This window comes from Nipponia nippon, unplaced genomic scaffold, assembly GCF_047370975.1.
Source record: "Nipponia nippon isolate SJK-2023a ecotype South Korea unplaced genomic scaffold, ASM4737097v1 scaffold_4, whole genome shotgun sequence".
In the NCBI taxonomy this organism is placed as follows: Eukaryota; Metazoa; Chordata; class Aves; order Pelecaniformes; family Threskiornithidae; genus Nipponia; species Nipponia nippon.
In genome coordinates this window covers 16,722,417-16,742,055 of record NW_028262358.1, presented here as the reverse complement: position 1 = coordinate 16,742,055, position 19,639 = coordinate 16,722,417, and the positions used below count along the sequence as shown (strand labels likewise).

Below are 19,639 nucleotides of genomic sequence, written 5' to 3'. Positions count from 1 at the left end.
AACTTAGATGATCTAAAATACTTCAGTCTATACCTAATTAAGCAGATGAATAAATCCCATTGAAGTCAAAAAAGCTACTGATGTGATTAAAGAAGATACATACTTAAATTCTATTTGGAGTTTAGATCCAAAAGCTTAACTCCATCCCCATTCAGCAATACATTCAGGCAAGTTTAGACACTTGCTTAAATCAATAGGATTAGATGTTTGCTTGAAGTTACCCATGAATTTAAATGCCATGCTAAATAGGAAAGTACTTATGTAATGGATTAGCTCCGGTTGAAATTTTGTAATTATTACCTAGGAATGTTTTTAAGGTCCTGAAATACGTTCATTTTTCCATTAATTTTTAAACCATCTTCTAGACAAGGGAAAATATTTTCAGTTTTAACTTTTCATCCCATTACCTTACCTTCTGCCATCTTCTTTCCACCAGTAAAAAAAAAAGTGGCAGAAAAGGAAAGGAATTCTTTTTTCATTCATAGGGGGGAGGAGAACATCAAGTTTTAATTTCTTGATTTTTTTTTAAATAAAAGCTAGAAAAATTCAAATTAAGTAATTCTATGCAAAACCAAACAATGCACTAATATAATTCATACTTTTCTAACTAGGCCAGTTGAACACAAGACTTACAGAAGGTTTTCACTTAAGTGTACAAAGAGGTCACTTTTTCCTGATGTGAATGTCTGTAACTTCATACCAATCTACCATTTTTTTTTCACTGATTTAAGATGAACTGATACTCCAGATCTAAGAGCAAGAGAAGAAACAAGCCAGCATTTGTATTAAGAAACATTTTTATTAACAAAACAGTAAATTCCACTTGCTTAGCATTTCCAATAATGAATAAATTGGCCTTGCAACAAATAAAAAAATCGTAAATATCTATCACAGAAAGCACTATAAGGTTAGGGGCATTGGGCCTCTCTTCGATGTCTTAGGGTTGAAAGTTTCACACGTTATTTAGTGTTTTGTTAAAAAAGGCAACACAATACAGTCATAGAAATGAAGCCATCTCAGTCAAACAAATTAGGTTATTATAGAGAAAGGATCCAATTTTATGTTAGGTAGTTGGTTTATGTCTGTTTGTTTGTTGTTGCTGCTGTTTTTAAACAAAAAGGAATTTTAAATCCACTTGCTGGCACTTCTGATACATCCATATTTGTTTTTTGTTAAATTATGAAATTAAAGAGGAAAAAGGAGAACCTTCAGAAACAGTGTTAAAATTGTGTTTGCTTATTATAGTAGTAGCAGATCTTTTTTTTTCCTTGATGTATGGATTTAGTTAAAGATTAATCTACCAAACTGCCTGGAAGTTGACCTGACCATGCTATTTCATTAATGCAATCAATACCAAGCAGAAAAGACCACTTCATCTCGCCCAAACCGTATTCCGTCATGTCCAGTCTCCTGTCATCAGATTATTCTTGTTCTTCTATGTGTCTTCAAGCACTGAAATCTGAACACCACCTGGCTTTCAACTTCTTCTTTCCCCCCTCCAGCTGAAGTCTCTTGCTTCCAGCAATGACCTCCAGTATGCCTGACTCTGCCGTTCCCTGAGTACAGCTGTCTTGTAAAGGTGGGAGAAATTATGAATGCCACAGGTGAACAACGATCTTAAGAAATGAACATCTGATGGATTTTGTGAACCTGTTCTCATTTTTATGTAAGTGCTAATGAAAATAAAAAATCGTACAAATGCAACATGACACACCTCGATGTGGTTGGCAACCTTCAAGAGAGGTGTTTTCATGTCAGCTACATGTATTTTTAAAGTGCTCTGACTCCCAGATAGATAGCTGTACCAGTTTCCAGCCTTTTTCATCAGCTACAGTGAATAACACACAACAAAATGTTTTGTGTGTGCTGTTTAAAGCTAATTTTAAATTCCTTCTTCCTGTCTGCAAAGTGTGAACATCTATATCCCTCCCAGGAGGCCTTCCAATGATTTGGTTGATTTCTATTGAACTACCCTCTTTCTGTCTAATGTATTCCCTTTGAAGTTCCGTGTAAATAAAATGTTACGCTATGATTTATTGCTGTGAACCTAATGAAATAATACTAGAAAAAAATCTTAACATGTAAATTACAGCATTATATTTAATATGTTTAACTAAAATGCATTAATGTTTTATATATGCAAGAAAAGCTATGTGTTACTTTAAAACATGATGAACTTATATTTGTCTGGTTATGATGTCTTGCAATACTACACAATCAACTTAGCTAAAAATACTTTTTCATATGTCAAAATGCCCACCATTGAAAAATACTATCGTGCACCTCACGATTATTTCCTTTTTAGAGAAAGGGGTAAATTCTGCAGTAGAATCAGCCTGGATAATTAAAATGGGTCTTTTACCACCCAATGCTGTAGTAGCTGTCGTTCATATAACTGAATGCCAGGTAAACACGATATGATACTTCCTAAGATTCTCAAGAAACTCATCATTCTCGTAATTTCTTAAGAACAAGGTTTCTGTAAGGCAAACCATGCTCTCCAATAGTGAAGCTTTGACTGGAAGCCAAAGGCCAGTTTAAGTCACTAAATATTTAGCTAATTAATGAATGTATATTTCTAGGAAAATTGGCCATTCTGATCAACTTCATTGATGCATATCAGGAGCAAGAGATGGGGGTAGGAGGGAGAAGACAAATTACAGTAGAGATATATTTTTGCTTTCTAGTCCACTTCTTTCATACAAACTACTAAAACTTAATTGCAACTGAATAGAGGCTGTACAGGTAAGAAAAAAATTAGCTGACTCTTATATACATTCATACACATCCCCCTTAGTATAACCACTACACTGTAAATTAAAAAAAAAAAAAAACAAAACCAAAAAGGGGAAGAAGTCTGGGACAATTTATAATGGCTGCAAAAAAACTGAAGTATGTCTGTTGCTCCAGATGTCATAAAACTCTCTATACCTAGCAACACTTATAACATTGAGTTTACCAAAAATGGCTGAAGAGCAGATATAGTTTGCATTTTCTATACAACAGGCTATAAAACATCACTTATCACAGTCCAGAAAGCACATATAGATGTGTTTTTATATAAACATATGTAATAACATATTAAGCGTGCATGAAAATTTCCCAATGATTGCATCTATGCCCTCTTGTTTGTTTTTTTCTTTTTTTTTTTTTTTTGTGGAAGTGTGCCTTATATTCCAGATTTTTGTTTTTGTTTTTGAAAATAAGGCCTCCGTACTATTTTCCTCACAACCAGAAAGGGGCTTTTTGAAAGTATTTCTACGTAAGTCTTCAGAAAAGCCAGCACTTTGTTTCAAATGCAAGTTTCCAATCACTGCTTCACTGCACCAGACGGCAAACTCTTTATGTTTGCTTGTTGAGTCACCATATATAATGACAGTCTTCTCTGACAATAAGACTAACTTACTTCTCAAGAAAGCGCTAGCACTTTGGCTAAATCCAGAATCATAGGTAGCTTCTTTTTTCTTTATTTTTCCTGTTTTGTTTTTTAAATTTGTTTTGTTTCATATTGTGCCTTGATGTTGTAGTAATACTCCTTGCTTTATGAATGCGTGGTGTCATCATTGTCTTTCAGAAATGTTCCAGCAACATAAAGACAGGCAGAGTAAATGAAAACACTGTGGATGTTAGGGAATTTATCAGCTCCTGTTTCTGAAAAACAAGAGCATGAAATGCTTGTTTTTAAAAACAGTCTTTCCTTTCTGATTGCATTCCCTGTCTTTTTGTTTGTTTGTTTTTGAATGTGCTTCATAAAAAGTAAAGTAAGTAAGTTTGTATTATGTCTCAGGTAAAATGAAGACTATTTCTATACAAGCGTTCTTTTAGATGTTGAGATCAGACATAGTACTCCTTATCCTTATTTTTCTTGTTTTTGTTGGAACTTTTAGCGCTGTTGGGCTGTTTTTCCTTGATCACAGCCCCATTGGATTGTGCTGAGTTACTGATGTAGTTTCGACTCTCATCTACGTGATACGATCCTTCGTCTCGATTCCTGTACTTGTACATAGCATACAGGAGAATGAGGATACACAGCGCTGCTGCTGCCACGATCCCAACTACCATGCCTGTTGTGCTGCTGGATTCACGAATCACCTCGGACGAGCCAGGGTACTCCCTTCCTCCTCCTGCCCTGGTAGGATTTGCTGTAGGTAGATAATGAAATAAGGGAGAGGTTATTATTGAGTTTGCACATTGAGGAATTAATCATATCTACCTGCTACAAACATGCATCTTTCTAATTGCACTCGCTAGGTCAGGACTGCCTACCAATGTACCCTACTCTACCGGTTTGAAAACATTTACGTTTGCAGCTCATTCCATTTTCATGTCTGTCAGCACGAGTAAACAGGTTTTAAACAAGGAAAAGGACAGCAAGGAATCATCTCATTTTAGCCTTCAAAATATAATTTCTCCAAATGCTGCTATTAAGCAAAGAATGCCTAAATAATCTGGAATAACATGCGCTCCGCAATTTAAATGCCAGAACACAAGCATCTGGGAGGAAAGGATCTCCCTCTCCCACTCCCTCTCTCTCTTTCTTGCCTTCTGTAAAGAACAAAGTGTGACACTATAGTACTTATTGAGAAGACAGTGATGATAAGACAGACTACCAAACAGAATGTGGGAAAAAAAATCAAAATTCCCCTTAATAATAAACGACAGCAGCCAATAAGTTGGCTACAAATAAGGTATCCTCAGCTCTCCTTTAGACTTGCCTCAGCAAGCTTCTCAGTTTCTCCTTTCCTTCTAATATTTTTGTTTCTTTTTTTTTCCAAATTTATTATATTTACTTCTACTACTTTTACAGAGCTATCCAGCCCTACCTTCTCTTTTCTAATTCACAGACTCTTCCTTGAATATGGCTACACTTTAGAGCACTTTTTCACTCAACTTCTCCCATTCCCTCTTTTCGTCGTTGATGCCATTACCAGATGTTTCTTCAAGCAATGCTTTATGCCCAGAAAAAAAACTCTCAAATTGCACAGAGCAAGGGCTCAGCCTTCTAAGAACCCACCTCTCAGGCCAGACTGGTCTTTTCAGTTCTGATATGAACTGAACTGACCTATGTCTTCAGACTGTAAAGTCTTCTTGATAGGAACTATTGTGTTGTCTGGCACATTCTATCGCCTTGCACAGCCATGTGGAATGAAAGCCTAATTCCAGGAGGAATTTCCAGGTTAAATCCTCATAGCACACACAATGCTTATGCATTTCCCATTATCTCCTTTCTTTATTGCATTTTGCAGAAGGAGGAGAGGCAGATCTTTGTATAGAATCGCTTTAAGTGGCAATAGCTGAGATGGATCATCTTCTAAAACTTAGCAAGTGTCATGGACAAAAATGAAGTGACCTGGGTCTACACAATATTCCTCTAATTATACCAGCATTTCCAAACTCCTGAGAGGCTGTGTACCCTCAGCACTGCTAGCCTTGGCTGAGCTCAAGAGCAAGAAAAGAGCAGTGAGTGAACCAGGGTTTCCCACTGAGCAGTGCAGAACACTCTCATTAAGCATCCAGGCTGGCTTATAGAAACTGCATTTTAAATCATTATGCATGGCTAAAAATGCAGTCAGTAAAATATAAATGTTAACTAAAAGTATTATTAAACACTAGTTTTACAATACATTCATAATGTTAGGTTTATCAGGCCTTGCCTACAACTAGCATTTTATTGAAGTGTATTAGAGAAGTGTCGTTCTCAAGGTGCACGAAAACACACTATGCCTCACAGTCACTTTTTTTTGCACTGTAAAGACATAATAGGAAGATGACGATTTTAAGGATGCTATATTAAAGGTAATGCCACAGTTGCTCATCAGCACTGGTCAAAAAATTGCAACAAGTTTGGACAACCAGAATTAAAAGCAGTCACCAGCTACAGACATCCACAATTGGCCTATGAATAATAAAACACAGCAAAAAAGCCACAAATCCCAAAAAGAACTTAGTTCCCTCCCCACCTTGGTATTGCTCATCATTTATTCATTGGTAATTTGTGTTCTTACTGTTGAAACACCATTTCCTGGGAGTTATCCCACATAGGTTTAAAGAAGGTGACATTTTATTTGGCTGAAAGAACAGAGGTACCACAGTAAGACTCAAGAAAACTGTCATTTGTGTCAAGTAGTATTTTAACTTCCTTTTTTTTTTTTTTTCCCTCTGAAAGTTCTTAGTTATGAGTTGGTACAATTGATATTTTCTATGACTACACAAGAGATCTTGAAGTTCTGCTTCAGAAGGCTCTAAGATTTTTTCTCATTTCAGGGTAGATGCCACCCTACTAAGAAATGTGGTCTGTCTCAAAGTAGTCAGTGACTGGTTTAGATCCTGTTTCTTCATTGCAGTTATTGTAGAAAATTGAAATTCCTTTACATATAGGGTGTCATTTATTGTTTTACAAGAGACAATGCATTGTTGCAGAATAAAGACTCCTGAGTATTTCCACAGTGAATGAAAATGAGACAAAGTCTTATCTTACTGTATATGATTTCAGGAAATTAATTTCTGTCTGAGAAATAATAGAAGCAAGTGAATAAACTCTGTCAATACCTGATGGAATAACAGCTGCTATTTCTCTTTAAAATACAGACATTTGGGCCAAATGCCATCAACTAACTTTACAATTAATGTCTACTAAATGACACTTAACAGCTTGCTCAGAGGAAAACATTCTTTTAACATTGCAACCTAAGAAACCATGTAAAGAATATTTTTCAACGTTACCTAAACTCCTGCCTTTCACCTGATGGCATCCTTTTATTTTTAAGAATGTTTTCACAATTATCTCATTTATCCCATCTGTCTGAGGAATATTCAACCACTACGTTCATGTTATTTAAACTTACAACATTTTCAAAGCATCTGTTGTTACATTTGTTTAGACTTCTGTAAAAGGAGCAGTTCAGCAAGGGAAATGACTTCTTGCTATTTTTCTTCCGTTTACATTAAAATACGCTTTTAACCTAGCAGGGCCTCTCAGGACAAATGAAGGAAGAGGAAATAAGCGGAAACTTTTACAAAGCACATGGGTTTGTCTGTGAGCATTTTAGGTAGGAAAGGCTAATGGAGCACATGCTAAAGCAAGTGTCCTATTCTGAGACGAGGGGAAAAGACCACTGGGAAAAGGCCAGCCTACACTTCTGAAATCCATAACATTGCCGACCCAGCTTCCTTCTATTTAAGTTGGACCTTCATTTGACTAAGACTGGAGTACTCGAGGGGAATTTACCTAGATTTTTTTTCCCCTGCAAGACAGGAACTATTGCAAGGGACCACAGATGATCTCAATGGAGAGCAAGTGAAGATTATAAGGTTACAGAAATCTTGCTCTTTGCTTTCCAACTCTTTGAGAAACACATGATGCAGTTTTCTTCCCAGCATCTTGCTAGCTGAACCAGGCAGAGTCATTGGCTCCTGGCACAGCAGCAGAGGTATGTGTATGGGTAACCTCGTCTGCTACTCGGCTGCAGTCCTTATTAGTGTCTGCAGCATCAAAAAGACACTAATTTCATCACAGATAAAGTTTCTTATTGTAAATGAGAAGCTAAATACCTTATAGGTGAATGTTAAGATTAGACGTCATAAAAATGACCCTGATTTTTAAGAATAAAAAGTCATCCCCAAAAAAGCCTGAAACAATCTATAATAAGTTGAGGATGGTTTGATTAGGAACAAGACAAAATCATAAAGACTGTGATTATGCTGAAACAATGGCATAACAATTAGAGGAAATGAAGTAATCTTGTAGTGCAAGGATCCCTTCTTAAAACAGCTTCTCTGATACACAACTCTTTCTCTGAACAGCATACAACCAGCCTTTTTAGATTGCCTCAAAGACCACCTTCTTTAGAAGAGACTGATTTTTAAAAGCCTCTTCTACCACTTATGAAAAACTTTGCATGAAATAATAGCAATTGAGCACAGTTTTACATTGTGTAATAATGGATTAGAAAGTTGTGATTCTTGACTGTATTTCTAAGTGGTTTAAAATTTAAAGGGAAAAATCTGACTATTTTCAGTGCCCAGTTTTCATTAATACTGTGAAAAGAAAATTGGAATTGCAGGCTCCCATGGTGTTCGTGAATTGAAATTAGCAGACAAAAACAAAACAAAAAAAAAAAAACAACAAAAGGACCCCAAACCTGTTTTCTTTACATTTATGCCTTCCCACAAACCGTGAATAGGAAATTACTCACAAGACAAGAATGTTTAACTACTGCGTTTGCAATAAGGCATGAAGGCAATTATTTACAGGACACATACTAATTTTCACTCTGTGTGCTATCATTGTAGACCTGTTTGTGATCGACTTTCTGTAGCATTGCTGGATTCTGGTGAACTGGTTTCTGAGCTCACCGCAATTTCAACGTCTCATTACAAGAAGCACGTCTGAAAAACAAATCTCAGTGCTTCCTCTGCTGAACCAGGGGGATAGATGCAGCCCAACTGCAAAACCAGGATGAGGATCTGTTGTAAACTTGTGCAAGAGACTAAGCTCAAACCCACCCCGGTCTGAATAGAAGGGTATCTCAGCCTGCTCCCTTCCTACCAAGCCTCAAGTGGCTCTCGAGGGGAGGCAAGAACTGGGTCCCCAGGGAATGTCCATCAATGACTGGGCTGTCATGGGAGGGAAAGAGTATGAGGTGGTTCCACATGTGGCTGCTACAGCTCAGTGACAAACTTTCGTCAAACTTGGAACAGTCTATATCCAAAGCCATGATCTAATCCACGCGAGAGAGGTACCATGAAATTAGGTGTGTTGCTGAACACACACTCTGTGCTCCTTGATCATTATGGCATCATGATTCAAAGAGAACGGGAGCTGAGACCTGCACACACAACACACTGTGGTGTGGTGGAGAGGTGTGGTGCTTATGAGCAGAGTAGCGACATTTGCCTTCTCGAACTCACACCATTGCATTTGTTCTAAGAAATCTGTCAGACACTTACTGAGCTTGAGGGAACAAGACAATAACCTACTTTCAAATGTGTTTAAGAGAAGATTATTAAGGTAGCTGTACTACTCTTTGGTACGCAAACCCAGGTTCTTTACTTCCTATAAATTGAAATCTCGAAGGTTCTCCAAAGGGAAGATATAATGCATTAAAATACCTCTAAAGTGATGTTAACTAACTTAGCTAGGCATAAAAATAGTCTAGCAGCACAACACCATCCACAGCTGAAAAGATTGTTTTGCTAAGAAGCTGAACATTGTCTCTGCACAGAGTATAGCGTTTATTTCCAAGTGCAATGATTTGCCATGTATTGACTTCAAATCATTTACAAATCCTACCAACTCTTTAGGACTGCAGGTTTTGGAAGTAACACTTTTTTTTCCTGTGGTTGACAGGTGGGAGGGTTGTTGTCTCAATCTTTAAATGTCAACATAAGTCTGAAGGGAGATAGGTTAGTTGGTAGCACAGTGCCAATTGATAGAGCATACCAAATCAATAGGTTTTATAAGTTAATATGCTCTGCAGAGCTGAGGGGAATATTTCACACAGTTTAATAAGAAGCTTTTGTGAAAACATTTTCCACAAAACTAAATTTAATTTTAGCCAAAATGGAAAATGTAAACCAATATATCACTTAATGTTTTTAGCAGTCTTCATCCCTGTGCTCTTACTCTCTTTATTAGTATATTTTAACAATTTCAGCTGTATTGCTCCTCTCTTAGTATTCCTCCTCTCCCAATATGGATCCTTTCTCCTTTTACCAGTTCACCTGTCAGTCCTACCTCTCCCCACTTCTACTTTTGTCATTCACCTTTGCATCTCTGCTTCTTTCTTTTCTACACGGAGTAATTTATCCCGTCTTTGTGTGTGTTCTGGGAAATCTTTGGTAATTTGTTACTTTGCTTCAGAAATTTTGACTGATCAGCAGAGTCAGTGGGTGGTCTAGATTTTAAATTGAAGTATTCCTAAATGGGAAAAAAATTAAATGCTTTTGCAAATAAGATAACATAAGAAAGACAAAACCCAAATATTACACTACTGATAGCATGTTTTTCAAGCTAGAGCTAAGCTGCTGTAATCGTGGGGAACCAGTTCAGACAGCTAAACCAGTATCTTTTGCTCAGTTAGCTGCGTGCAGCTCTAGCTCCCTGAAAACTCAGATGAACACCCGTGTTACAGCAAGAAAAGGGCAGGGGCACTGGAAACATAAATTTTTGGTGGCAGCTAACTGTAAGATTAATTTCATTGTACCAAAAACTTACAGTGTTGGTGACAATGATGTTTGGGCCCCACTGAACTTAGCAAAAGCCTTGCCACTGAGCTTCGCGGGACAAAGGTTTCATTGCTTGCTATTTTTATCATTATCATCTCGGTAAAAAAAAAAAAAACAAAAAAAACCCAAACCCAAAACCCAAACCACCTAATCTAGGAACTGATTTTCTGCAAGGGAACACCAAAACGTAGTTGTAAAGAGTGAGGAATCTGATGGCTTGGCCTACAGAGCAAGAAATGATTCTTGCTCATGAAATGAGCTGGAGGTGCAGACACCCACATTCATCTTTGCAACCGTGGGTGATTCCCTGACTGTCTTCCTTCACTAAGCAGCTACCACATGAAGAGATAAATGTCTGTGCCACAAACATTAGATATATGGCTTGACTGTTGAAGCTGAAAGCACGCTGCATTCAATTTGCTCTAAATACTGTCATTGAGTCAGATCCATTACTGACAAAGTTGATAATGTGCTTGGGAAAAGAAGAGGCCAGGCTTTCAAGACATCCAGAATATACACGCACACACACTGGAAATGCAACCACTACAAATACCAGAACTACACCCGCTAAACAAAGGCTCGGATACAACTTGCAGATATAGCTACACTTGTTCGGCCTGAATCGTATTACTGCCAAGACCTTGTATGCTTCTCTGAGGGTGGGAAGAGAAAGATAAATGGACTTCAGGATTGATATAAATTACACTTGATGTAATTAATGTTCTTTTTCTCATGATAAAATTATTTAAATGAATAAGACCACCTTGTTTTTCTTTGCTTCTCTCATCATACTCTACAAAACAATACTGGTGTCTCTGACGTTAGCACAAGGAAAAAGATTGAGATAGCTATAAAGCTTTGTCTTATTTTGGAATATGATTCTCATGTTCTTGCTGCTTTCATCTTTCATTTATTCCTTTTCTGTAACTTTTTAAAGGGTATGTTCACAACATGTGCTGTATCTCGATCAGAATCTACTGTTTAAGCCAGCTTACATTTAAACTGTCAAAGTCCAAAATCTAGACCACAGCTCTTAACCTCAGGAGAAGTGCTGGTTTTGAAACATATGGGCCAGAATAGCATGTCAACACAGCAGAACAAGGTTTCATTCAGGTATTTATATAGTTAGAAGGAGATAGCCTAAGGTTAGACTATTTCAGGTACATGCATCCTCATTACAGGTTACTTTTGCCTTGAATTTTCCCTGCTTCCATTTATGAGCAATATCCTTAGAGAATACCTAGTTCTCAAACTTGTCAGCATCTGCCTGCCACTTTGTAGGCTGTCAAATGACTAGTCACACACTAAAAAAACCCAATGTTTTCACAGAGGTTTAAATTAAGTGTTAACAAGTAGCTGAAAATTAGCAGCAACGGTCCTACTACTAGGTATGCAAAAGACAATGAAAATTTGCACTGTACTGATGGGTAGAAAACACCAGCAAAAAGTTTACCATTTGCCCTTATCTTCTTTGTCTGGCAATGGGGTAAGCAACCCTCTTTGCTGCCAGCAGTCTGTTAACATGGTAATTAGTTGATAAGCTGCAGCTGGCATACACCAACTACTTTGTAACACCATATTAATTGAATTTATCAGGTATTGCAAATGGTTAGCTAGAAGCACAATGGTTTCCTTACACACCTGTAATTCCCCTGTTTGAATGCAGAAAAACTGAGCTGCAAGAGCATGCTGGAATAGACAGTGTCCTGTGTCATTTAACTCAGAGGCAAAGCACTGGCCTCTGCCCTGTGTCCTGCACATAATGCAGCCAGCTTCCCTCTTCCTTAGCAAAACAGTATCTTCCCTGTTTGCCAGGAGTGGCTGCCTCAGATTCCCATCTTTCTGTCTAGTCCTTCCTCCAAATAGTAGCTGAGGTAAAGCAAATTTCCTATAGAACTTTAAGGACCTGATTTAACATCGCATTGTTCAAATGTGGTATGAGAGAAAGCCTTGGCATAGCAGTTGAACAATACAATGTTAATTCAGGCCAGTATTTTGGCTAAACACCTTTTTATATCTTTGCAAAATATTGTCTGTCTTCTATTATCATGTCCATAAAACCACAGATGATAAATAGCCCTGAGGAAAAGATTTTTTTCCACAAAAAGAGGCAAATTCAATGCATATGTATTACAAAGTGACATGAAGTAGTTTCAGTATTGCTAGTGTCCACAACACAGTATGCAAGAAAATATATGCACTAGATGTAGCAAATCAAACCAGAATGAAGTGTAGCTCAAGGAACACAATGAGCTTGCATTAATCAAGGCACCAGTAGCACATCATCTAATTTCAAACAAACTAGAACAACTCATTTATTTATGTCAACAATCTATGTGCAGTCTTGATTCTACGTATAAGCTTGATTCAAAGGACCAGTTTTTAGGATTATACACTTTAACATATGATTTTGAAGCAGATTCCCATGAAAATCAATGCAACATGTTCCAGATTCAATCAGCTATTTACTTAATCCTTGTGCAAGCAAATCCTCTGCTTTTCCAGAACTCCTTAGTTAATAAGACAAAAGTCTCACTCAAGTCAGCAAATTACTAAACTATTTCTGGAAACGTCAGTTTTACAATTACTAATTTACTTATTTTCTGTATTTTTCAACTATTGTTAGTGTGTGCAATCCACTAACAGAAGAGTCCACATAATCTTTATTTGGCTTTATTTAATTGGTTTCAGTAAACCTAATGTTTACAAAATAACCTGAAAACCAAATTCCTCTCTCAGGATGCAGATTAGGACAGGTCAGTGCTGGTTTTCTTACACTTTACTTGTGTATTGTGCTTCTATCCCAAATTGGAGACTATACTTTAGAAGACAAAATAGAGATTGTTCCCTGTCAGAGTTTAGAAAACTTCAATTGGCATGATCAACACAGGCCACATAACAGATAAGATCTGACTTGGTATTTTAAAAAAGAGAGAAAGAAAGATTATTAGCATCTAAATGAACAATATAGTTTATCTATTAAAATATACATAAAAAAATCCTTCATGATAGTTCAAAAACATATATATATATATATATATGTATATATAGGGTATTTTACACCCTGTTCTTCAGTTAAGTGACTCTTTGATTCCAGATTAAAAAGATTTACACCTTTTTTGAAAATGGTGGAAACATCTCATAGTAAAGGCTGTCAGGGCACACACATCTTTATTTCTGTGGCTAACAACTAAGAATCACAAAAGATTTAGAACTTCCGAGAACCTATTTTCACATATGAGGGATACCTGCACAGAAGCTGGGACTTATTTAGTTGTATTATTGAAAATCTTGAATACGAGTCTTGAAAATCAGGACTGCTTTGTTTGAGAGAGCACAGCCATAGATCCAATTTCAATTTTTTTGTGTCTGACAAAGCCACTGCATTAGCAGTCAATTAATTCTTTAATGTCTATGTAATACCTTAGTCAGTAATTTTGTACTTTGTTAGATTTATTTCTGGGTTCTTTTTCAGAGTCATTGTGGACATATCTCACTCTCTGGTTAATGCTGGAATGGTCAGTAAGGCAGGTTCTTTATCTGGGAGTAGCAAAAAGAATGGCCCAGGCAACTGCTTATATGCCAGCAGCAGTGATTCCTGCAAAATTTTCTAGGTAAAGTCAGGAAGGTAAGCCCTCAAAAGCGTATGCATATACTTGTGGGGAGGAAGAGAGACAACAAGAGTGAATGAATATTAAATTGATTGTGAGGCAAGTAATTTTTCCCAAATAGCCTCAACAATGAAACAAGACTATATTCCTCCACCCCGGTGTGTGCTGAATGAGAGTAGGCTTCTGCTCTCCTCCAAGCCTGCCCACAGAACTGCGACCCTTAGCTCTAACCTGCTCTCCATTCGCTTCCTCTCACTCACATTATCTCATGCAAGGATGGTACACTTGCCTCTGATTGACTAACATACCATTTCTACACCTGAAGAAAAGGACACTATGTTCATGGACATTTTATTGTCCATGATCCAGGCAAGCACTGAAAGATCTAGGGATTTCCACCTAAGTCAGTGGGGATGACACATATTGTCCACATGCATTTGTGAATGAGTGGCGTGCCTGGTTTGCTTCTCTGCGTTCACATCCCAGTCCCGGTATCGCAGCAGGATCATGTGCTTCAGCTAGGCATGTAAATACTTCTCATCTGAGTCACAAGTGGTGTTTTGCATCTTTGAAAGAAAGAAAAATAACAGAGCCTTCTTTCATGGGCCACCCCTTCAGAAGCATTGAGTAATGTGCCCATTTTTCTTGAATTATTGTTTATAAAATGAGTACATTTCTTCAAACTACTAGAAACATTACCATCTGGTCTTGTCTATGCTGTGGAGATGTCTAACTCCAAACCACTGAACATGTGACAGCAGTACTAATAACTGTCACTTAATAAATTTCTTAATAAATGTCTTTTCATGTCGTCTGCATATGTCTGGAGCATGAGGTAGAGCTTTAGGTACTGCCATACAAATAATAACCCCAGTATTTACATCATGAAAGTTTGCTATTCTTATACACATTATAGAAGTAAGAACATCCAGCTTCAGCAAGAATATGAGTGGAATATGAATGCACCCTCAAAGTTCACACACAAGGAAATCCGTTCATCATTTACGCACCAGTGGAGAAGGTCCTGTGCAAGTTAACAGAGAGCTTTGTATGATTTATGGCAACCTGATGTCAATATTTCTTAGCAGTCTTAGAGCATAGTGAACTGCTGATATTACATTGATAGAAAACCATTATGCTCAGGAAAAAAGCCAGCTCCCCAGTTTCCATCCATATTCTGCCTTCTGATATGTTCGTATCACTGTGCCTGCAATTAATACATGCTAGAAAGCATTAGCCTGTGCTGTCATCTCTAGGATATGTATTAAACCTCTCTTCGAATTACATATGTTCGGCAAGGAGTATCTACTTAATTGTTCACATTTAAAAGGCATGTTTAGCTAACAATAGCTGCATTTTGTCTTAAAGTGTGCTTAAAAAATAAACTTTAAAATAATTTCATGTTGGTCACAAATCCCCTGTACCAGCTGAGGTTACACAAAGAAAGGATGTATAAGAGTGTGAACACCACCACTACCACCAAAATTACACAGAACGCATTTGAGGAGTCAGAAGTCTCTAAACTATTGAAAAATGATTTGTTAGAGTGAAAGAAAACCCCTCCTTTCAGCACATGCTATTGTTTTCAGCTGCTCCCAACACTGGGAATGTATGCAAATCCTTAGGACTGGCTCGAAAGCTACAATTCTACTCAGTATTCCCATGTTTCAATGACGTGGCTGGCAAAGAGTAGAGATCAGTGCTGGTACAATGGATCAATCATTTTTAACCTCATTTTCTTAGATAATTTAGGAAAGAATTCTTTTTTGATCAAATTCAAATGAGAAATGCCATATTTGTAATTCACAGTGACAGACACTAAGAGCTCAGTCTGTTGACAAAGAAGTGGTTCAGTTCTCAATAAAATAATTTGGAAAAATGCAACATTTGCTTTCTGTTGCTTTGGGGGGCTTTATGATTTATAAAAAAATTAAATAACCTTAACAACTATTTTAACTTCAATTATAGGAAAATTGATCTATATCTGAAGCCCCTCAGTTACTTTATGTATAGACATGGTAAGTGCTAACATTTGGAAAGTTTGTAAATAAAGCATAATTTTCACCCTGTAGTAGCTCATACAGACACGTCTATATGTATTTCAGCTAAGCATTTTAAAAGGGTGATTCAAGGCAGCCCAGCGATCTTTCTAGTACTAGAAACACATATAGAACTACAGGATAATTGGACTGAGGCACAAATATTCCCTTTATGTCTCCAGCCATAATGAACACAGTAGCCCTGTGAACTAACTGTAATTTTATTTTTCTTTGTTTCAGCTCCTCGCACAATGAATTCCATGAAGTGCATTAAATAGGGCACTTGCAGTGATGTATAAATTATAGGAGTCACTTCACCTCCTACTGCAATGTTATCTTGCTGCCAGATGCACCAGGAATACAGTGCAATAATTTGTGACAGGAAAAGAAGAGCAAAACTTCTAATAATGAGCATAAATCATTCACAGTCCATATTTCACAGCTCTGCCTGTCAGAAAAATAGGTATAAATTCTGGGACCAAAATTAAACCACAACGAAGCGTTTGAGAACGTAAGATTCCTAGCCATCTCCATCTATACAATACATGTTATTGCACAGCAGGGGATGTACATATGCAGGAAGCAGTTTGCATGCAAATCCCCATACTGTTCTGCTCACAGGACAAAGCCTTCCCCAAAGCAGTGACTGAACTGTAAGAGTCATCTTAAGTAGTGGCTTGTTTGCTGTCTCTCAGCTATGCTGATGCTTTGGAGACTGCTGACTGTCACCAGCTGTTTTCTGCAATGCAATGAACCTGACCAAGATGCAGGAAAAACAACACATGCTCAAAGATCAGTCCACAAGCATCTATCCTATTATTGGTCCTTACTTAATAATGTAGGAAAAAACCTGATCCCATTTCTCCCTCAGAATCAAGAATCAGGGCTAAGAAAGGTAACTAATGCTACCAGTTGGTATACATCACTGAACTCTGTCCTGGCTATTTTTATCCTATTTACCTACAGAACAAGTACAGGACAAGATCTGATACCAATCAAACACCCCCTTGAGAAGTGGAACCCAAGATCTGCCAAACGTTGATCAAGAGGTGATGAAGTATTTTATTTGGTTTCAATGTGTGAAATTCTGTTGGTAGAAAGACACTTGTCTGAATCTGAAAAAACCTTGTTTCTACAAGACCATTTTTTCTCTTTGAAGGTTGTCTTCTGCTAAAACTTCCAAGACCAGTGAATACCATATATTCCATCTTTAAGACTGCTAAAACCTCTATCCATCCCATTTCTGCTGGGGCCATAAGGAGAGGTTTTGAACCCAATTTCTAACTTAAACCTTTGTCTAGTCAGGAGTTTGAGAAGGAATTAACCATAATTTGCAGAAAAATAACTGTTTGTGCATATGCTAAAAACTGTAAAATTGTTTCCCTGGTCTAGGTTTCCCTGCCATTAAACTCAATGATTTCAATTCATTTGACCCAGTTTGGACCTCCCTGCATTTTGGAACATTTCAATAGCTACAGAAGTGGCTAGATAATAGCTAACAAATAAGATACCAGCCCAGTGTAACTGGAACAAATAAACCGTGTAGCACAAATGCTCACTGAAACTCAGCAGAAATCAGAGCTCTGTACAGAGCTCAGGAAAGGCTGGAACAGCAGTCCTGACATGCAGAATGGCAGTTTGTCCACCTGCAGTTTTACAACTTTTCACGTAAAATCAGTAAATCATCCCAGGTCTTTTTTTTTTTTTTTTTGATAGGTTTCCACTAACATTTTTCATAACTTGTCTACAAAATGAAAAGGCTTTATTATTTTCTCTATGACATGAAGCTGAAGAAACATAAACTATTATTATTATTATTATTATCATCATCATTATTCGTTGTGTTGTTATTAGTATTTAGAGTAGGAGAGGGGACTGTGGAGAGACCGTGAAAGCAATATGTGTTGCCTCACTATACAAACACAATGCAAACAAAATATGTTGACTAAGTTTTGCATGCTAATAAATTTGTTATGACTTCATCCAATTATGGCACATTTAGCAGTTTGTATACCACAATGAAATCTGCAATTATAATTTTTGTGACTTTATGTTCCAGACAAGTCGATGGGATTGCTGCTTAGCAGCTCCTGATCTGGTCTACGTTTTTATGTGCCATATGAAATTTGTTGCAAATTGCATCTTTCCATTTATTATTTAGAAGACAGGTGCACAGAAAGCAAAGCTGGTGGTGGCAGACCGAGACTTGTTAGCCACTACAAACTGCAACATATTTATCCTAGAAAAGAAGCCCTATTTTAAGCATAAGTCTCCCTAATCAGCAAAATCTAGCTAATCAGTATTTTCTATGATATGTAGGTTTACCATATTCAAACTGTTTCTTTAATATGTTCTCATTTTGAGCTGAGAACTTTGGTTAGAAATAGGCATATTATGGGAGATGATCGTAATGTAACAATAATGTTTACATAAATGTAAACATACATTTATGGCTCTGTCAATAAAACTGAACGGGCTCTGGCCATCCCTTCAATGTATTCTTGCGAGAAATCCATTGACCTGAGAGCTCTGAGTGTGCTGCATCATCTCTTGTGCTGGGGTGGATCCCTTTGCTGACTGACCATTAGGCAGCAAGAGAAGAAATCTAACGGGATCTCAGGTTGCAGCCTCTGAAGTGAAAACATAAGAGCAAAATTGTCCTAATCATCATATTTTCTGCCTCCTAGAAGTATCTGTTAGGAAACCTAAGCTTCACCAGCATTAGTGAGGGTGTTAAGGAGTGGCTGTGGAGAAGCAGCTCTGGTTTGTGAAAAGGGTTAAGGGGAAAAAGTTGAACTAAGCCATGGGAAGAATTTAAATGGAGGGACAAATCCTTTTGCATCTCCTATCCCAAACGAAAAAAAAAATCATTCATCTGTCACTGTCAACAACATTATGCTTCTCTTCCTTAAGTTCCAGCCTACTGTTAGGAGTAGCTCAAATCCACATGGAGACTGCAGTATTATTGAGATGGAGCAGTGCCTACAGGACTATTGATGGAGAAAACTTATTCATAAGACTAAGTGACTAAGACTAAAACAGCTTATAGAGAGACAGATATGCCAGAAGTTATGACTCCAGTAACCCCTTTGGTTCATGTTGTTTCAAATATGAGAAAAGGACAAGCCCAACAAAGAGAAGGGCAAATTAATAGCTTTTAAAAGTTGAGAGTAGGAGGGCAAGTGACATTTTGATATGAAGAATGACAGATAAAATCATCCAGACAATTGGAATTATGGAGAACATAATTCCTGTGACAATCCATACTTTTTCTAAAAAGCAGTAGCAGTTGGGATCCAAGAAACGAAACAGTAAAACCATTCTCAAATAAACAAAAATGAAAAGTGGAGCTGGGTGATGAATGATAAGCTAAAATAGGAAAGCTAACACCAGGATGTAAAGCTAATGGCAAGGTTTTGCAGGAAGATTAACATTCACATTCCCCTTCTGGACCACAGTTTGGACAGAAACGATAACCTGTCAGAAAGCTTCATTTCACCCCTCCTGTTCCTGCACCCACCAGCTAAATCTCTGTGCTTGGCTCCAGGTCTATTGAGCATTGCAGCCCCAGATCTGAAGTTCAAAACAACCCCAGAGAAGAATTATTCTGAAATTGAATTGTCTTTCAGCAAACTGTAAGGCTGAGGTAATGCAAATACATTTCTAATACAACAGCTGCACTCTAAGAGGGTTTGGGAAATTTTTTTAGTGGTAGGTAACTAATGTACTATTTTGCATTCACTTTATAAAATTTTAAAAAAA

General features: G+C 37.3%; 1 protein-coding gene across 28 annotated transcripts in view; it reads right to left on the bottom strand.

Moving 5' to 3' along the window:
• Nucleotides 1-505: 505 nt before the first annotated feature.
• The window catches only part of NRXN1 (neurexin 1), a 725,925-nt gene continuing 706,791 nt past the window's right edge, over nucleotides 506-19,639 (bottom strand). For 15 of the 28 annotated variants that reach the window (XM_087774526.1, XM_087774528.1, XM_087774537.1 and 12 more), the window contains one exon: nucleotides 506-4,142. In XM_087774526.1, the coding sequence (XP_087630652.1) occupies nucleotides 3,835-4,142 (308 nt within the window). In that variant the 3' untranslated portion in view covers nucleotides 506-3,834. The remainder of the gene's footprint in view (nucleotides 4,143-19,639) is intronic. The other 13 variants (XM_087774540.1, XM_087774539.1, XM_087774543.1 and 10 more) reach the window with 6 other exon arrangements.